We start from the raw sequence: 18391 nt of genomic DNA, 5'->3' as shown, positions 1-18391 counted from the left end.
AGGTACGTTAGTAAGAAAAAAGTCAATGCTCATTTGAAAAAGATAATTCATAGAATTTAATGTGGTGGCGCTATGAAGTTGCGTTTATGGTACCGCGCATGCGCAAAAGCTAATACCTAACGATGTTTCCCATGATTTTATGCAATAGATGTTGATCGGTACTTCATTTATTTTGTTTCTTAATATCAGGAATTTTAGGACTGTTTACATTCCCATTAAATTATAACGTTAAATCGATTTATCTGTAATACTATAATAATTTTCTTTCCTACTGTTTCAGTACACACCGGAATCTATATCCCCACTTTCTATTGAGGATGTTAGTGATTCTAACAACAATAGCCAAATATTGATGAAATTTTAATACGATTTGAATAAATGCCAGAAAATTTTTAACATAGACATTTATTGCTATTACGTGATCTAAAAAAACTGCAATGCCTTCTCAAAAATGATGATAAAACAAGTATAAATTTTTGTATTTTTGATATCATCGGTCAGAAAAAACTTTCTTGTATAAAAGTCAGACACTTTAATGTTTATTAGATGAGACTCATTATTGCGAAAAAATTATGCAATACTATTAATATTCTATCAATTTTATAAATAATATAATTGGGCACAAAAGTGGATTTTTATCAATTGTCAATGACATGACAAAATTTAAGAATCTGAATTGTTTTCAAATATCATATATTTATTCAGTGTAAAACTTCATGGGAGTCTATTGTCATATCTACGATACATTATAATAACAGACATGCGCATAGTTTTTCATGGTATTTTTGTTATAAAAAAAAAGCTTTTGTTTGTAGGGCAATCTATCTTTTTCTATGAAAAATAAGGCTCAAGTGATCATACATGTTATCATGAGAGGGAAACACTTAATTGTACTACTCGAGTCATCTGACGATCATCAATAAAACTGTATATATGCTATAAAGTAACTTTCCGTTCGACGTTTTTTTTATAATTCTACAGGATCTACTAAAGGGCGTACTCTGATTCCATTACTTTGCAAATATATACGAGGTATTTATTATAGAATATTTTAAAAAACATTATTTAAGTCAGTTTTTGCAAAAAAATTTATCAATTCAGTACTATTTCTTGATGCTCAATCAAATAATTAGTAAAATTATTTTACCGGCTAATATAATTCTTTTTCTAAGGTATATCAAACAATTATCGAATTATTTATATTAATTTCTATACGAAAATGAAAATGATATGTTTAATTTATTCATAGTTATTTTAATTAGAGTTTAATGTCTTGTTTTTCTATTTATGATTTCTTGTTATAAATTTTTTTTAATAATATTACATTAGTGTAGGTCACTCAATAGTATGTACATACAGTAGTATTTCATACTGATTCCTTTATGTGTTTCAATGACAGAGAAAGGGACATTTTCTTTTCATAATATTCTAATATGATTTTTACTATACGATGTTGAAGAATTAAAATGGTAAACAACATATCAATAAAATTATTATTGAGATATTATGTTATCATATTTTTTTCAATCTCAAAAATAAAGAAATAAAAAAGTATTTACAATTGATAATTTATCTGTTAAATATATACACGTATGTATAGGTATAATCGATTAACTATTTGCTAACTATTTGAATGATGTGTTGCAGGAAAAAATGGTTAAATACAAGCTGACTTATTTTCCAGTTAAAGCATTGGCTGAGCCAATAAGATTTCTTTTTAGCTATGGAGGAGTGGAGTTTGAAGATGATCGATTCAATCGCGAAGACTGGCCAAAGATCAAACCAGGTAAGTTTGTTTGTAATTATCTAAATCTAATCAGGATAATTTTCTATATTGGAAATTTATTAGAAATGCCATTTGGACAAGTTCCTGTTCTGGAAGTTGATGGAAAAAAGGTACATCAATCTACAGCAATTTGTCGTTATCTAGCTAAACAGTTTGGACTTGCCGGTAAAGATGACTGGCAAAATCTCTTAATTGATGCCACCGTTGATACCATTCATGATATGCGTCAAAGTAAGTATATCATGATACTATCTATAGAACCGATAAGATTTTTAATCTCTCACTATCAATATTTAATTTTACAAGAACTTGGAGCTTTTCACTATGAATCACATGCTGAAGCCAAGGAAGCTAAACGTAAAGTTGCATTGAATGAAACTCTTCCATATTATTTAGAACGTTTGGATGAACAAGTGAAAAACAATAACGGATATTTTGTTGGTGGTTCTCTTACATGGGCTGACTTTGTCTTTGTGGCTTTACTGGATTATCTCAATTTTATGGCTGGGTTTGATATTATTGAAAAATACAGCAATTTAAAGGCTTTAAAAGAGAAAGTTTTGGCCATACCACAAATTAAAGCTTGGGTTGAAAAACGCCCTCCATCTGATGCATAAAAATTCTGTGTCTCGAATAAAAATTTTGACAATCCAAAAATACATTCGTATTAGGCCAGATTGAGGCTATAGTTTTCTATTTTCTTATTATTAAAATAAACACTTATTGATAAAGTATCAAAAAACAATTGTTAAACATATTGTATCAATCTTAAAACATTACATTTACATTGCATAAAAATTTATAAGCTATTTTTCTTTAACAATGTTTCCTATTTAGTATATGACAAGTGTTTTTTTAATTATCTCGAGTGTAAACTTACTGATTAACTCGTTCATTATATATTTAAATTATTATTTAAAAATCCGAAATATTAAATGGTCGTGGATTCAGATATTAAATAGAAATATATTAAACAATTTAATAGATTACGTAAAATTATGAAACATATTCTGATTAAAAGAATTATTTAAAACCATAAAGCATGAAATATAATATATCTTGCGGTCAGCCTTATTGGTTTTATGATAAATACTGATTGCATAATATGATTATCTTATATAATTAGATATCGATAAAAATACTTAAAAAATAATTTTTTTATAATTCATATTAAAAATAGTTATTTTAAGCCGAAAACATGATATTTATTGATGATCACACGTGTATATTTTCTATATAGATCAATGCAATGATTGAAGATTTCAATTACTATTTTTACATTTTGAACAATAAAAGTTTTGTTTCGCATTGAATGACAATATTTAATAAGCAGCAATTATTAAATATACTGTACAATGAACAATGACTCAGCATTGTGGAGAATAATTAGTAGAAGATAATATAAAGCTATGATGCAACTGGTAGGGCGGGTCTTACCACGAGCTATATTATCTAAATAGTAGCTAGATAAATTTTTGCATCAGTTGCTACGTGAACATTCTTGCATCAAGACGTATATCTCTTTGCTCTCAATTTAGAATAAAATACTTTGTTTTCACCACTTTGATTTGAAAGTGTTATTGAATTCTTAATATATAATTTACTACTATTTAATTTTTTGATTAAAAAAAGAAATTTACAACCATGTCCAACTATAAATTAAGTTACTTTGATATTACCGGTTTGGGCGAGCCAATACGTTATATGCTACATTATGGAGGAATTAAATTTGAAGATAATCGTTTATCTTTTGAAGAATGGCCTAAAATTAAACCTTGTAAGGAATTGAACATTTATTCCAATATTTAACTAATTAGATTGATCGTAATGTATGTGTATTTTATTGGTATTGATCTTTAATATAGCTATGCCACTTGGCCAATTGCCAGTATTGGAGATCGATGGGAAAAAGTATAATCAGTCAAAGTCTATAATGCGTTTTCTAGCTAAAAAGTTCAAGTTGTATGGATCTAACGATGTTGAAGCGTTGGAAATTGATGCTGCTGCTGATAGTATGGATGATTTGAGAATACGTAAGATCGATTGTTTATATATTAAATATGTATTTTACATATTAAATAAAATGTATAGAGTGAACTTATATTTAACAATATATTTTAAAAAAAAGCTTTATCAACTTACTTCTGGGAAAAAGATCCAAATCAAAAAAATAAGTTGAAAGAAATTGCAATGGAAAAAAAAGATTTCCTCCTCGGTAAATTCGAAGAACAGGTCAAGAAAAATGGAGGTTACTTTGTCAATGGAAAGGTAAACTGAATAATTTTTTTATAAAGAATGTAATCACACTGTAAATCTAAAATACTTTGAAAATAACACACCTTCAGCGTATGCAGTTCCACATAAATTACTATACACAAACTATAGAACATTGTTGTCGTTTCATACACAGTTCGGAGTGCGTTACATAAATTCTATAGTTTGTTTACGAGATTTTACATTGAATACATTTATATGCAGTTACTATTACACACTTTGATTTACAGTGGAATTAAATTTGTTTATTATTCAATATGTAATTAATACTCTTTTATGTTTATTAGTTATCCTTCGCGGATGTGTTGTATACTGCTTATTCCGATTATTTGTCTAATGGTTTGGGACATCCTTTGAACAAGGATCATCCAGAACTTACCAAACTTGTGGAAAAAGTTCGAGCTATTCCCAACATCAAGGCTTATTTGGACAAACGCCCAAAAACCCAAATTTAAATGCCTTTTAATGAACCATTACATATAATATTTTTTGTTATTTGTTACAACATTGAATTCAATTCTATTATTAATAAAATTTATATTTTGAATATAATAAAAAATATTGCATAATAAGGATCAGTAATAACTTATAATTCATTATTTACAGTATATGTACAAATTAATGCTTCTCTTAGTATCTACTAATATTAGAACTGTTTAAAATAATTAGAATGGTAAAAATTATTATTTTTTTATCAAGTTTTTATTATATTATTGATTTAATCACAGGTTGTTTGGACATCTAAATTTATGTTTCCAGCTTAATATTCTCTACTAAAAATTTGATATAAAAAAAATTTTAATGATAAATTAATATTTATAAATCCTATGACAAGCGATTCTATTGGAGACAATCAATATACTGAACAATTCTTCCAAGAATAATACTGTTCAGCTACTAGAAACAATGTTTCAAGTCTAAAATTAATTAATTTAGTTAATTAAGTAACTCTTTCTTTCTTAGGATATTTATCTGATATTTGATTTGCGATAATTCCTCTCTATATATTTAAAAAATTTATTATTCAATTAATTTCAATAATCTCAAATTGCAAATGCTTAAATACAATTAAATCTATCAAAATGATTGCTATTAAAGAAAATTATAGAATACTACTCTTTAATCCAACAAATTCAGTCTTATTTAAATCTTGAGGATTCGTTGAGTGAATAGTATGATTACTATCAATACTATTATGTCTTATTACATTTGAATGACTATGTGCTAATTTATTTCCAAACGGAAATTTAGTCAATGATGGAGATCTGTGCTGTGTAAAGAATTTTTGTGAACAATCAGTAAGAATACCTAAAATTAAAATTAATCCATTAGTTTTGTAAACTAATAGTTTAAATAATTAAGAATATTATTTATTCTGATGATTAATGTTATTATACAATGGTAAAAATTACCTATTGTTGTAGGTTCTATAGAAGATTGATCATTTTTATTGAAGCATCGATGAAATGCTTGGGAAAATCTTCGACTGGAATTGCAAGAGTCGTTATAACATTCTGGTAATGATGTTACCAAAGTAATTTCTCGTGTCTTTGATAAACTTATTAATCTAGGGTTGTCAGGTTTTGATCTCCAATTCATAACGTTATCTAAATATTTCGGTGTATTACTATTAGTCGTTGTCATTGATTGTTGATGATCATCATGATGTTGGCAATGTGTAAATGACGCTAATTGTCGAATGTCGTCACTTGCAGAAGAAGATGATTGTGGATCTGGTTGTTTATTTGTCGATTTTGCATTGCGAGAAAGACCACTATACGTCTGTCTCAGTGGATTATCTTTTTGTGATGATCTTTTCGTGCTACAGTGTTGTGCCAACATACTCTGGTAATAATAATAAAAAATTATAAATATATCACACGCATATGACATTTATATTTGCCACTGTATAATAACAAAATAAATTACACCATTCCTAGAATTTTATATATGAATCCACAAATATTCATCGAAATAAAATTAATATGATATACATTTAAAATAGTTATTTATTCAGTCAATCTCGCAATTTCATGAAATCAATGACGAATGCGTTTACATAAATTAGTTTACAAGAATGAAAAAAATATGTCAATGTAATTTACCTTAAAAGCTTCACGAAATTTATTAGACATAATGTTGTAGAGGAGAGGGTTAACAGTAGTTGAGAGATAATAAAATATTCCTGAAATATATGTGAGGACTGTATATATTGTGACTAGTGCAGCCCGAGGTTCATTTGCCGTATTTTGAGCATATACTGCCAATAATCTTTGTGCATGAAATGGAGCCCAGCAAATAAAAAAAGCAACCACCACTGCAACTGAAATGACATTGGAAAGAATTAATCATATGACAATTATATGTAAGGTTCTTACTATACAATGTTAGTAAAAATTTTTTGATAACATTGATTTGGAGACAGTAAAACGAAGTTAAATGTGAATCAAAATGAAAAATATTCTTGATAAAATACTTTGTATAAATGATCTCATTATTTAAATAAAAAGATGAGGGTTAAAATCAAGTAGTCTCAGGAGAATTTAAGAAGCGTGGGAAAAATCCCGGAGGGTTCAAAATATTTGTATAGCATCCATGTATCAATAGTGTTGATGAGATGGTTTTCATCTTGATAATAGAAGCTATTAATTTTTAATTTGAATTATATATTTTTTGATAACATAAAAATTATTCTTATTTACTTTTTTTTTTTTTTTTTTTAACTTTATTTTTAAATATATTCATTATGTTACTTAACATGCTATCTTATCTTTTTATGCACTAAGTATAATATTTTACTTATTTAGTATTCATAAAGAAGACTAAAAAATATAAAATTGTCGCTCACATATTTAAGACTTTAATTCTTAAAAGTACTAAGCTTGACATAGTGGGCTATTAGATTTTTTCATTGTTCCTTCTGTTGAAAATTAGGGCGTAAGAATGTTATTTCCTTCAGAATAGTGCAATTTTAAAGGATTGTGAAAGAGTAGTCAGTAATAAGGATGAATAAATTTCTCTCTAATAAAATTCTTTCAATCAATAAATTGTCAATCGAGTTTAAGTAATGGACACAATTATAGAACTTAATAAACTTTTGAACTAAATGTTATAATTATTTAACATGTTTATTAGTTGATTTATGTTTCTTTTGATAAACAGTCAACATTGCAGATATCTTTCGCTTCAAATAACTTGACAATTATATTGGAGTAATTTGTAAGGTCAATCGTTTGAAACGACTTTTAATATTTTGTCGTGATATTTATTCTAACAGGTAGAAATAAGATATACTAATTGTTTATGACACCAGTAGAACTTTGCTAATGGATGAATAGAGTGATAATCATTAAATGTACATTATGATGATAAGGAAGTAATTAAGTACAAAAAATATACATGTACACCAGTGATAAAAATAAGGTCAAGGTAGATAGCAAAAGAATGTTGTTCTCATCTCGACCGGATGGTTGATTGCAATTCCGGATAGAACATGTGGCTTCTATTGAATAAACAAACCTCAAACGTCGCATCTCTAGGTCTTCGTGAAAGTACATTTCGCAATATCACGGTTACCAGTGGTAATTAATTATTTATTTTCGATATAGATATGTTAAGGAAGAAATTCCCTATTTTAGAAGTCAAGAAACTTTATGATTAATTTTAAAGCAGTATAATATTTTTATAATATAATACATTACATGAAATAAATAAACTTTAGAAACCTTAGGAACTTGAGGATCTTTGACGAAACCAGTCTGAATGCAAGGTCTTTCAATATAAAAAAGAAAAAGAACCGGTTTTCATGTCGTTCGATTTTTTGGGATACTGATGCAAATGGAAGCTGTTATTCGTGAACTTGATAATATCTTGCAAATGTATCACACGACATGATATATTTTTAACTAACTTTTACAACCATCATTAAAAGGTATCATTAAGTTCTATAATAAAACTTCAATGTTGTTTGTATAATTTTGTGACACTGTAATGTGTCACAGTTAAATGAATCAAATTAGAGACAAAAAAGCTCAATAAATTTATGTTAATCACTGATAAATTAAATTATAAAAGATTTAGAACTGAACAATCACCTTTTGAAATTTATAAAAACATTAAAAAAAACTTACCAAGCATCCGGATGACATTTCGTTGTGCGACTCCTCTAGATTTGCCACTATCTCCATGATTAAGACAACCAGGAAGTGGATTCCTTTTTACATTTGTAAGTAGCCTTGAATGTCTTAGTTTAATGCCAATGAGAATATAAAGAACTGTGATAATAGTCATAGGCCCAACGAACAGTAAAATTGTTGATATTTCAAATGCATGCTCAATTATTACCCATTTAATAGAACACATTGCGGTGTCCGGAATCATACTACCGTTCATCTCATGAGAGTAAACCACCCCAAACTGAATTGCTTGAGGTATAGCCAAACATAGAGCCAGAAGCCAAATAGCCACAATATATTTCACCGCCCGGGAAAGTTTCGACATTGTGTGAGACAAAAAAGGATGACAAATAGCTAAGTATCTGTAAAAAAAACATTTACTAATTAAGTCAAGTAAATATTAATGACTTGAACTAAGTTTACAGATGGGACTGAGGGAAGAAATCCTTAAATACTGGCATCACTTTTAGACAAAGAAAAAGGATCGAGAGATGAATGACGTAGCTTGTTGTCTGTTCTATAAGCTACCTTTTCTACTGATTTCAGCATTTGGATAGAAATGGAGAAAAATATATTTTACCTTTCAATAGTAAAAGCTGTAATGGTAAGTATCGTCGCATTTGCAGATGTTTCAGCAGCAAAACTTTGAATAATGCAAAAAGCTTCTCCAAAGATATATGGAAAATGTGACCAAATATAGTACATTTCTGGAGGTAATCCGGAGACAAGTAGTAGTAGATCAGATAGAGCAAGACTGAATAAATAATAATTAGTTGCTGTGTGCATAGATCGATTCCTTGCAATCACCACACACGTAGACACATTTCCTATTAATCCAGTGAGGAAGATGATTGCATAGATGATGGTGATAGGAATAACAATATATAAAGCATCACGACGTGCTAATGTTATATTAAAATTCGTCTCAACTCCAGCAGTCAGTAATTCTGCCAGAACACTAGAGTAATTATTATTATTATTATTATTAAAGTCTGATAGCCATTCAGATTTATTTAAATTGCTACTTCTGATGTTATTTACAGCACGCGGATAATCAATTAATGAATCCTCTATGTTCACATTCTTGTTCCAAATATTGATTTTATTGTTATCAATCATGTTCGTTGTTTTTGTCATAATGGTTTATTGTGGAGCATATTTTTCTATTTAATCTCTCGACCACTTATACTAATTATATGATGATAATCCGGAAAACAGATGAAAACTCTGAGCAAAAATAATTCTTGCACATGAATAACATTTCACTTTTTATAAATAGTTTTTATGTGTGTTGACGTTCTATATTTATATTATTTATATTCATTCGCGAGTCATTTTCAATTTTTACTAAGCCATTTTTATTTAACTTTACTATTTTCATTTTTATTTGCACTTATTTATATTTCAAAACTAATTATACATTCCATTGTCACTTTTTTCTCACAATTTTATAAAATAAAAGTAATGTTCATTTGCATCGATAAATGTCTTTGATGCCAATAGTCATTTAATTCTTAAATGCATTCAATTATCTTCTTTATTTATTGTTGCTCACTTTCGTTACTTGACTGTTAAATTTTTCATTCATTTGTTTTATTCCATTGACCACTCGAACACTGTCAAGATCAATTTAAAGTTTATAATGAGAGTAGAAGGTTGCATCGAAGTATTGTTGAAAAGAATTCCTTTAACTGGTTTTCTGTGTTCACTCTTTGATGTTGTTGTTTAAAGGAGGACAAGTGTGCAATGAAAAAAGTGCAATTGCCATGCTTTCATTTAATGTTTGTAACGGAAAACTTTTTTACTTTTTTACCGTGATTGAAAAAAAAGAACAAAAATTGATTAATTAATATTTTGTATCAAATATCGACTTGTTTGTAAATTCATATTTTCAATTTTAGTGATAAAAGATAAGTGAAGAAAAAAATTGCAAGTGAAGGGAATATGTAAATTAAAAAAAAATTCAAAATGGTGTATGAAAGCAAGTCGATCGCTTATCAGCCAAAAAATGATTTAATATGAGTCCTTCAGTAAAAGTTGAGAAACTTCATGATTAGTTTGTTGGGTGACCTGTTGCACAAATTGACTAACGACTTCCGACGTGATATCAAGTCGTTTTAAAAAAACAGTTATGATAAAATCTTCAATACATCCTTTGTTAAATGATGTTTAAATATCACTTTTTCAGGAAGTTAATTAAAACCAAACCAGTTAAACCATGGTTTTCAAATGCATCTTACCAGTTATCTAGTACCGATTTTTAATGTAAAAATAAATTAAATAAATAAATGAATGCTTTTATGTTGTTAATTTTCACTGATTATTGATACAATTTTTATGCACAAATGTTTATGCAATTTCGTTGCTACTTTTTTTTGGGTTTCTTTTAAACAAAGATAGTTTTATCAAAATACATGTAAGGGTAAAACAATTTCGCGCGTCGTAACTTGTATCGAGAGTGTAGTCTGACTGGTCGCGTGTCGGAGGAACTCGACTTGGAGGTTGAGGGTGGGAGTTGAAGCTCGCGTCAGCGCTGAATTTCTTCTCCATCACACATCTTTAGTGTCTACTGATTTCTCACTACTGATCATGATATTTATTTTCTTTTTTCAATTTTTATCGACGTTTATTGCAACCCTAATTAACATGACAACTGTCATGAAGTGCAAAATAGATGCTACTGTTGCTCTCAATTAAGTCATTTTAATATCATATATTTTTTATTCCATGGAATAAATGCATTCCAACCTTAAAGTAATTTATTTTAGTCAACATGTATTGACTTTCACATCAATTAAACAGCGTTAGTAAATGGAGTTATTAGTCAATTGTCGGAAGGCGGTATCTCTGAAGATAATACCAATCTCATAATTAACAGAGTTGAAGTAAAATTGATTGAAAAAATTCGATGATTATATTAAAATTATTTTTAAACCTACGACATTTTTTATTACAATAAAAAGCTTTCATATAAATAACATTATTTTATTGATTAAAATTAGCATAATTCAATTTTAAATCAATTGAGAAGATATTGACAACTAATCGTATTCTAAATCCATTTTCAGTTTTTTTTTTGTCATTTATTTTGAACTAAAACTGAAAACGAAGGGGATTAAATTGGAATTTATTTCGTCAACATATAGATATATAATATCAATGAAATGCATGATGAATAACTAGAATAAATATTTTTGAAAATCCCTCTCATTGTTTTTAGATAAAGGTATTTTGATTTCTGATAAAATAATTTATGATCAGACACGTTGTAGTATCAATAATAACAAATAATATAGGTACAATATTTTCAGTTGTAACGAAATGAACATACTGTGTATTAGATACAAAGGTAATAATGTAATACTTTTTATTTCTTATATGTAACAAAATATCCTGCGATCAATATTGATGATCCAATTGTCTGTAAAGGGGAAAAAACAAAGAGAACACGTTGTGAATTTTCTTGTGGAAAGCCACGTGTCTATTGGGAATATGCCAAGGATTTTGTCAAGTCGACAACCTAATCGGCCGTATAAAAGTAGTCTTCAAGAGTTAATGTCAGGATCTGTGGAGGTGTAAAAAAAGTGTCGAGGCCTTTACGAAACTACATTCATCCATTGACTATCATCATAAATAAAATGTGAACATAAATTTATTTATAATTAAAGGATATTTCTTTTGAAAATATCTTTTTGCCAATAAATTTAATAACTATGACCAACAAAAATTTTATAATCTCTTGACATATATATTGATTCTACTTCTTTTTGCTTGTAATTCGGATTCATATGTAAATGAATTGCTATTTCATATATTCCAGACTTATTGGTTACATGTAACTGGGAAAATATAAAAAGATTGATGCACAAATGAATTTTTAGTAGACTTGGAAATTCCAAGATAATGTTGTAGCGAATGCTCTTCAGTCATTTGACGTCAATAAACTGAATTTTATCAGAATGGCAATCAACTTAGATACCAAAGTTTATTTGTGAAACAAGCATTATTTTAAATCAATAAATGATAACTTTATTCACCAACAAAAATTAAATATTATTTATTTATAAAATTTAATTTTAACAACCTTGAAATATAATTGGAGATTAAATTCATCAGTGTATATACTTTATCACAGTACCAATTGGTTGGAAGTAACATCTCTATGTACGGATTGTCTGGAAAAAGTGGGTAAATATGACATGTGCCAATTATATTGTTATATTAATTGTCTCGAAAATAATTAATTTACAGATCAATTGATGGCAATTCTTTATTAAGTAAACTGTGTGAGATCAGACGAACAGCTATAGCACACGAGATTCGTTATTAATCAAAAGAGCAGCACAGAAGTTTAATTATGAGACAGGAACAGGAAATTCAAGTTTTGTGTTTTTAAGAAATGTTAAACGGGACACTTACGGTCATTGAAACTACACGAAATAAGATAATAAAAAAGAACTTCAATTTATTTGTCCACTTTTTACTTTTATCAATTATAAAATAATTACATTTATCTTTAAATAAGACTCAGTAAATAAAGTACAAGTTCTGTTATTAAAACTTGTTTTATAAAAATTTTTATAATGAAATTGATATTCCTAATCTGTACTGAATAGAAAAACTTTTCAATCGATAAGGAAATTCAATGTAATCTTTAGATGAACTTGGATGAATTTTGTAGTAAAGATTTCAAAAATATATGTGAAAAATGTTTTTATAAAAAATTAACACCTATACGGGATTGAAGAGTATCAACTTCCAAAGTTGAGCTTTTTTGGATCTTAATTTTACATACTTTGTAATCCAAGTGAAATAAATTTTATCAAATAATTGAATAGAATTACAGTTGGTGCTCATTAATAGCAAGTCTATTAAAGGTAAACGTTATTCGTTATTAGCTAGCAGTTTTTTTTTTCATCATACATAACTTCTTATTAAACATAGATAGGCTTTCCAAACTAGCTTTTAATGGTGATGGGCTTGCTGATTGATTTACTATTGATGAGCGTTGACTGTATCTAAACCTAAAAAAATGAGCGGTAAGTAAGTTCTGGAACCCACCCCCCCTTCGGGGATGGAATTTTTTTAATTAAGTTCTAAATAATTTTTCTCTTCGTGTATATTATAAAAATATTGACTAGTAGAAATTATATTTGCGATAGAATTTAACTTTTGGGCAGTTTTGATGAGTTGAAAATTTTTCACACTGTCAGTAATATTAAACTAATTTGTGTTAAATGTATCAGCTAATTTATACAAAATTTACCCTTAGTTGGGAGTAATTAGTATAATACATATATTGCATTGCTCATTTTATATATATATATATATGAAGTTTGTATTTTTTTATACTTATATTTTTTATCATTTGTACTGTTCTTAATTTGATTGCATCAACTACCCTATATCCGAATCAGAATTTTTCTATTATTTTGCTGCTGGACTCCCTAAATATCAAAAAGTTTAATGAATTATTTACATTTAGGGGATATAGCTAGAAGATTATAATTGAAATAAATAAATTTATTTTTTCCGAGCGGTCGATCACCCATCCAACTCCTAGACACAAGAAATATCGCTTGACTTTGAAGACTGCGTGTGCTCCTTTGTATCCACGTGTTGTTTTCAACTTATAATTGCTTTTTTCTTTTAACGTTTCTAAGTGTTCGATAGTCAATATCACAAATATAATACTACTAACAACGATTGAATATTATTAAAACATATCAATTAACAAATAAATAAAATAAATTTGAAAATTGCTGATGGCAATGTAATCTTTTCTCTTACATGGAGATAATTTTTGCACTAACCGTAAGTAAAAAGTGACAAGTACACGTTTCGATGTTCATAAATAAAAATATTTCTGTTTAACATTGAATTTTGGGTTGTCATAAGTTATTGGGTTGTCATTTTACTAAGACACCTTTTAAGTAGTAAGTTTAGTTATAACCCAAAATTCATTATTGAACAGAAATATTTTTATTTATAAATTTCGAAACGTCGACTTGTCACTTTTTGCACTTACATTTAGTAAAAAAAATTTTTTCCCGTGTACACCGATTATTATTAACAATAATTAAGTACTGTTAAAATTATTTTTTGTAAGCTTTTATGAAATAATAACTACACGACTGTATTGACTACATTTATGAATCGACAGAAAAATTGAACCTTCAATTCACTCAGTAATGTTTAATTTCTAGTGTCAAGTTTATTAGATTCAATTGACCTTTCGAAAATATTTGCATAATATCGACATCGGTTTTGCCAAAGAAATTTTTATTACGATATGATTTTCGCTGAAGGCTAGTTATTTTCGAACAGAAATAAATATGATTCGTAGAAAAAACGAATTTTCTGAAAGTCAATTTCTACCCTTTTTCGTCGACACAGCAAGCAATCACGTAACTTGACGAGCAAAATATCAAATGTAATTTAAATTAGTAATTTTTACTTGTCGTTATATATGCAAATGAATGTAACAGACATAAAAATCAATGCAAATATTTTTAAAATATAGTGAGAAATTTTTGATGAAAATCGTTATTGGTGTTTGAATACTGATGTCTAAATACATGTCAAATGTAAAAATACAATACTACGATGTTTAATCTAGAGGAAACTTTTCAATATTGTCGATAACAATAAAATATTGTTATCAAAAGCTAAAATAATTTCTGTCAAAGGATGTTGCAGCAAAATAAGAGAAAAATGATAACTCGGGTACCATTTTATTTATCACTTTTTTTATATTTTTGTTACTCGGATGTTATACTCTTTATTCTCTCGTGGCCCTGTAATTGGTTTCTGCTATTGGTCCTTTCATGTTGATAAATAAATAAACTATTTTTTTTCGTGTGAAAAAAAATAAATTTCGTGTCACTCATCAGAAGGTGGACACTCTTTACTTTCAAAAATTGAGGCACAAACTTTTTCTACCATTTTATTTAGTTTTTTCATCAGAGCATCAATTTCCATTGATTCAGCATAAAATCCTGTTTTTTCCGCCTTATTTGGAGCAGAATAATGTAGAAAAGCCACAGCCGGATCCACAATCATCTCTTGAAATCCTTGTAACAACGAAAAAACAATGAAAAAATATCTTAGCATTTTATAAGCATTGCAAAAATGACCATTGTTTTTACTTTTGTTGAATGAGTGATGGACAAAATTTCGATTCATCTGTAATCCTGATAGCTGATGAGGTAGTTTCGTTATGTCGTGAGCTCGTACAATGTACTGTTTCCAATCGATATAGCTTTTCTCAGAAAACCTTTGCGGAATGATTCGAGATTGTAAATTAAATGCTGAAAAAGATACATATATTTTAATGTTGTATAAGAATTTTCAGAAAAGTTTTCCAAAGTAAAAGCATAAACGGTTTTATCATAGAAATGTGAATTAAGTGATGAGAACTTTCCACATAAAATAATAGGAAATGATATTGTAACTATAAAAAGTATATAAGATTTTAAAAAAAAATGACAACAAAAATTGGATTCAGCTTGTAGAGTGTGAGGAAGAAAATTGATCGTTTCAAGGATAAATTTTTTAAAGTTTATTAAAGATTCCCAGGTATCAATTAAAATCTGTCCCTAAAGTCTCCACCATGGCCCACTTGATTTTTTGAGATATCTCGGCTGATAAATTACTAATAGGGAAGTGAATTTGGACAGAAAAAAAATCAGACTGGAGCCATTTGGTAATTATTTGTCTAATAGGTAGTACGAAATGTGTTAACACGTAACGATCGTCTAGATGTGTTTTCAATACACTTTGATATGTGATATACGACCGTCTAGATGTATCTTCCATACACTTCTAGACGCGATAAACGGCCGTACAGATGTGCCTACCTCACATTTTGTGCACAGAATGGAAAGAGGATGGATACAGAATTCAACGTAGAATCAATGCTTTTTTATGGCAGAATTGCGTAGAATGTAAAAATTTATAAAGAAGAATCTAATGAGGTAAAAAACCTTTAATTTCGTAAGTACCCACATGGAAGATGGGTATATATTTTACCAAGTATATCGATTATGTATACATCGATGTACATACTTAGGAAAATTGATAGTCACGCTAACTAAAAACGTCACCTACTTCAGCAGTGTTGAGGTGTTTTAATAGGGCGAAATAATGTGAGAGTAAACACGATTATTTCGATTTTTCTCCGGGTATAATCATACATGAGTCATAATATAATAGAATGTATTACAAAAGTAAAAAACATGTACCCTGAATATTTTTTTGAATACACTGTAAATCTCAGTTTTCCAAAATGCATTATTTTAATGCGGATAAGTGTGTTAAATATGACGTCACCCATTTGATTAACATTGTAGTCACTTTTTACACACTTAGATATGCATTAAAATAATGCATTTTGGAAAACTGAGATTTACAGTGTAGATATTGTAAAAATATTCTAAAAATAATGGAATCTTGATTACTTACTGGGTTTTTGAAACTTTTAATCTTTAGAGTAATTACTTTTAACTCATTGAATTTATGGATAGGACATTGGTAAATGATATTTTTAGCTTTAATTTAAAGTATGGAAAGCATGAGCCTGATAAAAAAGTATTCGAAGTGGTCTTTTATGCTATTGTACAGAGTAAAAAAATGTGATCAGGGCCATGTATGTCTATGTTCCATTGTTACCTAGGTCGTTTGTAATTATTCGCATTCTTATTTGTTCAATCAAAAATTACCTTTATTCGAAATATTTCCAGTGTCACTTGGATGAATATTTGTAAATGAAAAAGATGTATATTGTGAGTAATCTTGTTTTAATGCAGAAGGATCAAGGTATTGTAATAGTCCTTCAACACTTTTGTGGTGTTTGAGTATTAAAAACTCATCAATATCAAAAACTCCAATGTATTCATAGTCATTGTAAAACGAGGTTCTGTAGTGACAATCATTTAAAGCTGCTGATAATCCTTGAAATTGTGAAATTTTGTTGTCGTCAATGTGGATAAATGAAATAACTGATACAATATTCATGCTTTCATAGAATTTCAAAACGGAATTTATTTTTTGTGCAATTGAAGTTTTATAGAATGTAAATTGCTCAATTCCTATGAGTCGATAATATTCGATAAACTTTATAAGTGCCAGTGTATTGTTAAAATTTTTCTGAATAACTGAAAATACAAAAACAGTTAATAAAAGTGTTGGACACATTACATTAAAATGAAAATTTGGATTATTACTTTTTGGAATACAAAGTGCAATTGATTTTTTATTATTCCATCTTTGATGTTGATTGAATCCATTTTTCGGATAATGTATATCAATGAATTGAGTAATAGATGAGTCTTTCCATAATTTTTTAATAATTCCAATTGACTCGGGCAATTCTTTGTCAAGTGATTCATCTTGAGAATGATTTATATGAAATAAATCACACAAAATAAAACTTGCAACATATTTTAAATTCACGTAATGCTCAAACGTTTGAACTCTTGCAGATTGTCTTTGATAAATTGAATGCTTCTTTGTAGTTAATTTGTAAACACAATCAATTTGTGGATTGTTTATTAATTCTGGAGGCAAAATTGCTATAATTCTAACTTGTGCCCATGGTAAGTCGTCTTTTAATAAATCATTTGTAACAATAACTTCTGGACGTAAATCAAGATATGCAGAAAATATATATCCATAAATATTATGAACAAAAATCCATTCATTATTGACAGGAGGATTTATTTGTGCCATATAACGTATTTTTTGATTCAGTAATTTACTCATAATAATTTGTAATTCGTAAATTTTTTTTACTTTTTTTTCTATCTGAGTTAGAATTTGTAATGTGACATTATGATTATCTAATTTAAGAAATTTCATTTTATGCATTGTATTTACTTACCGATTTGTTGAAAAATAAAAAGGATGTATAAATAACAATAATACTACTAATGACAATGATTTTAAATAAGTTGATACATTTCCAACGAACCATTTTCTCTTTCTTTTTTTAATAATATTTTGTCTACCACATTCCCTGATAACCAAATCAACTCAGAAAAGAAGTAGACGTACGTAGGACTGATGGTAGTACTTACGTCAGGGCTGGTCACCAAGGCTATAACGCTATTAATTATTAATAAAATATTTCTTTATCAAAATACTGTATTCCTCACAT

General features: G+C 28.0%; 3 protein-coding genes across 3 annotated transcripts; 1 reads left to right on the top strand and 2 right to left on the bottom strand.

Moving 5' to 3' along the window:
• Nucleotides 1–879: 879 nt before the first annotated feature.
• Nucleotides 880–4633, top strand: LOC118064479 (glutathione S-transferase-like). Its single transcript, XM_035079105.1, has 8 exons — nucleotides 880–1032; nucleotides 1648–1786; nucleotides 1850–2017; nucleotides 2093–2400; nucleotides 3416–3563; nucleotides 3652–3819; nucleotides 3915–4054; nucleotides 4348–4633. The coding sequence occupies exons 2-8, from the start codon at nucleotides 1654–1656 to the stop codon at nucleotides 4513–4515; spliced, it is 1233 nt and encodes a 410-aa protein (XP_034934996.1). The 5' UTR covers nucleotides 880–1032; nucleotides 1648–1653; the 3' UTR covers nucleotides 4516–4633.
• A 47-nt stretch (nucleotides 4634–4680) lies between these two features.
• LOC118064465 (pyrokinin-1 receptor-like) lies at nucleotides 4681–10130 on the bottom strand. Its single transcript, XM_035079084.1, has 5 exons — nucleotides 8816–10130; nucleotides 8191–8597; nucleotides 6166–6383; nucleotides 5473–5905; nucleotides 4681–5368 (listed from the first exon to the last, which is right to left on the bottom strand). The coding sequence occupies exons 1-5, from the start codon at nucleotides 9370–9372 to the stop codon at nucleotides 5163–5165; spliced, it is 1821 nt and encodes a 606-aa protein (XP_034934975.1). The 5' UTR covers nucleotides 9373–10130; the 3' UTR covers nucleotides 4681–5162.
• A 4776-nt stretch (nucleotides 10131–14906) lies between these two features.
• On the bottom strand, nucleotides 14907–18102 carry LOC118064448 (uncharacterized). Its single transcript, XM_035079049.1, has 4 exons — nucleotides 17460–18102; nucleotides 16956–17390; nucleotides 15384–15545; nucleotides 14907–15308 (listed from the first exon to the last, which is right to left on the bottom strand). The coding sequence occupies exons 1-4, from the start codon at nucleotides 18100–18102 to the stop codon at nucleotides 15118–15120; spliced, it is 1431 nt and encodes a 476-aa protein (XP_034934940.1). The 3' UTR covers nucleotides 14907–15117.
• Nucleotides 18103–18391: the final 289 nt, after the last annotated feature.

Source organism: Chelonus insularis, unplaced genomic scaffold (genome assembly GCF_013357705.1).
Source record: "Chelonus insularis isolate UGA/USDA-ARS -01 unplaced genomic scaffold, ASM1335770v1 contig_208_pilon, whole genome shotgun sequence".
Classification (NCBI taxonomy): Eukaryota; Metazoa; Arthropoda; class Insecta; order Hymenoptera; family Braconidae; genus Chelonus; species Chelonus insularis.
This window is presented reverse-complemented; position numbering and strand designations above follow the sequence as displayed.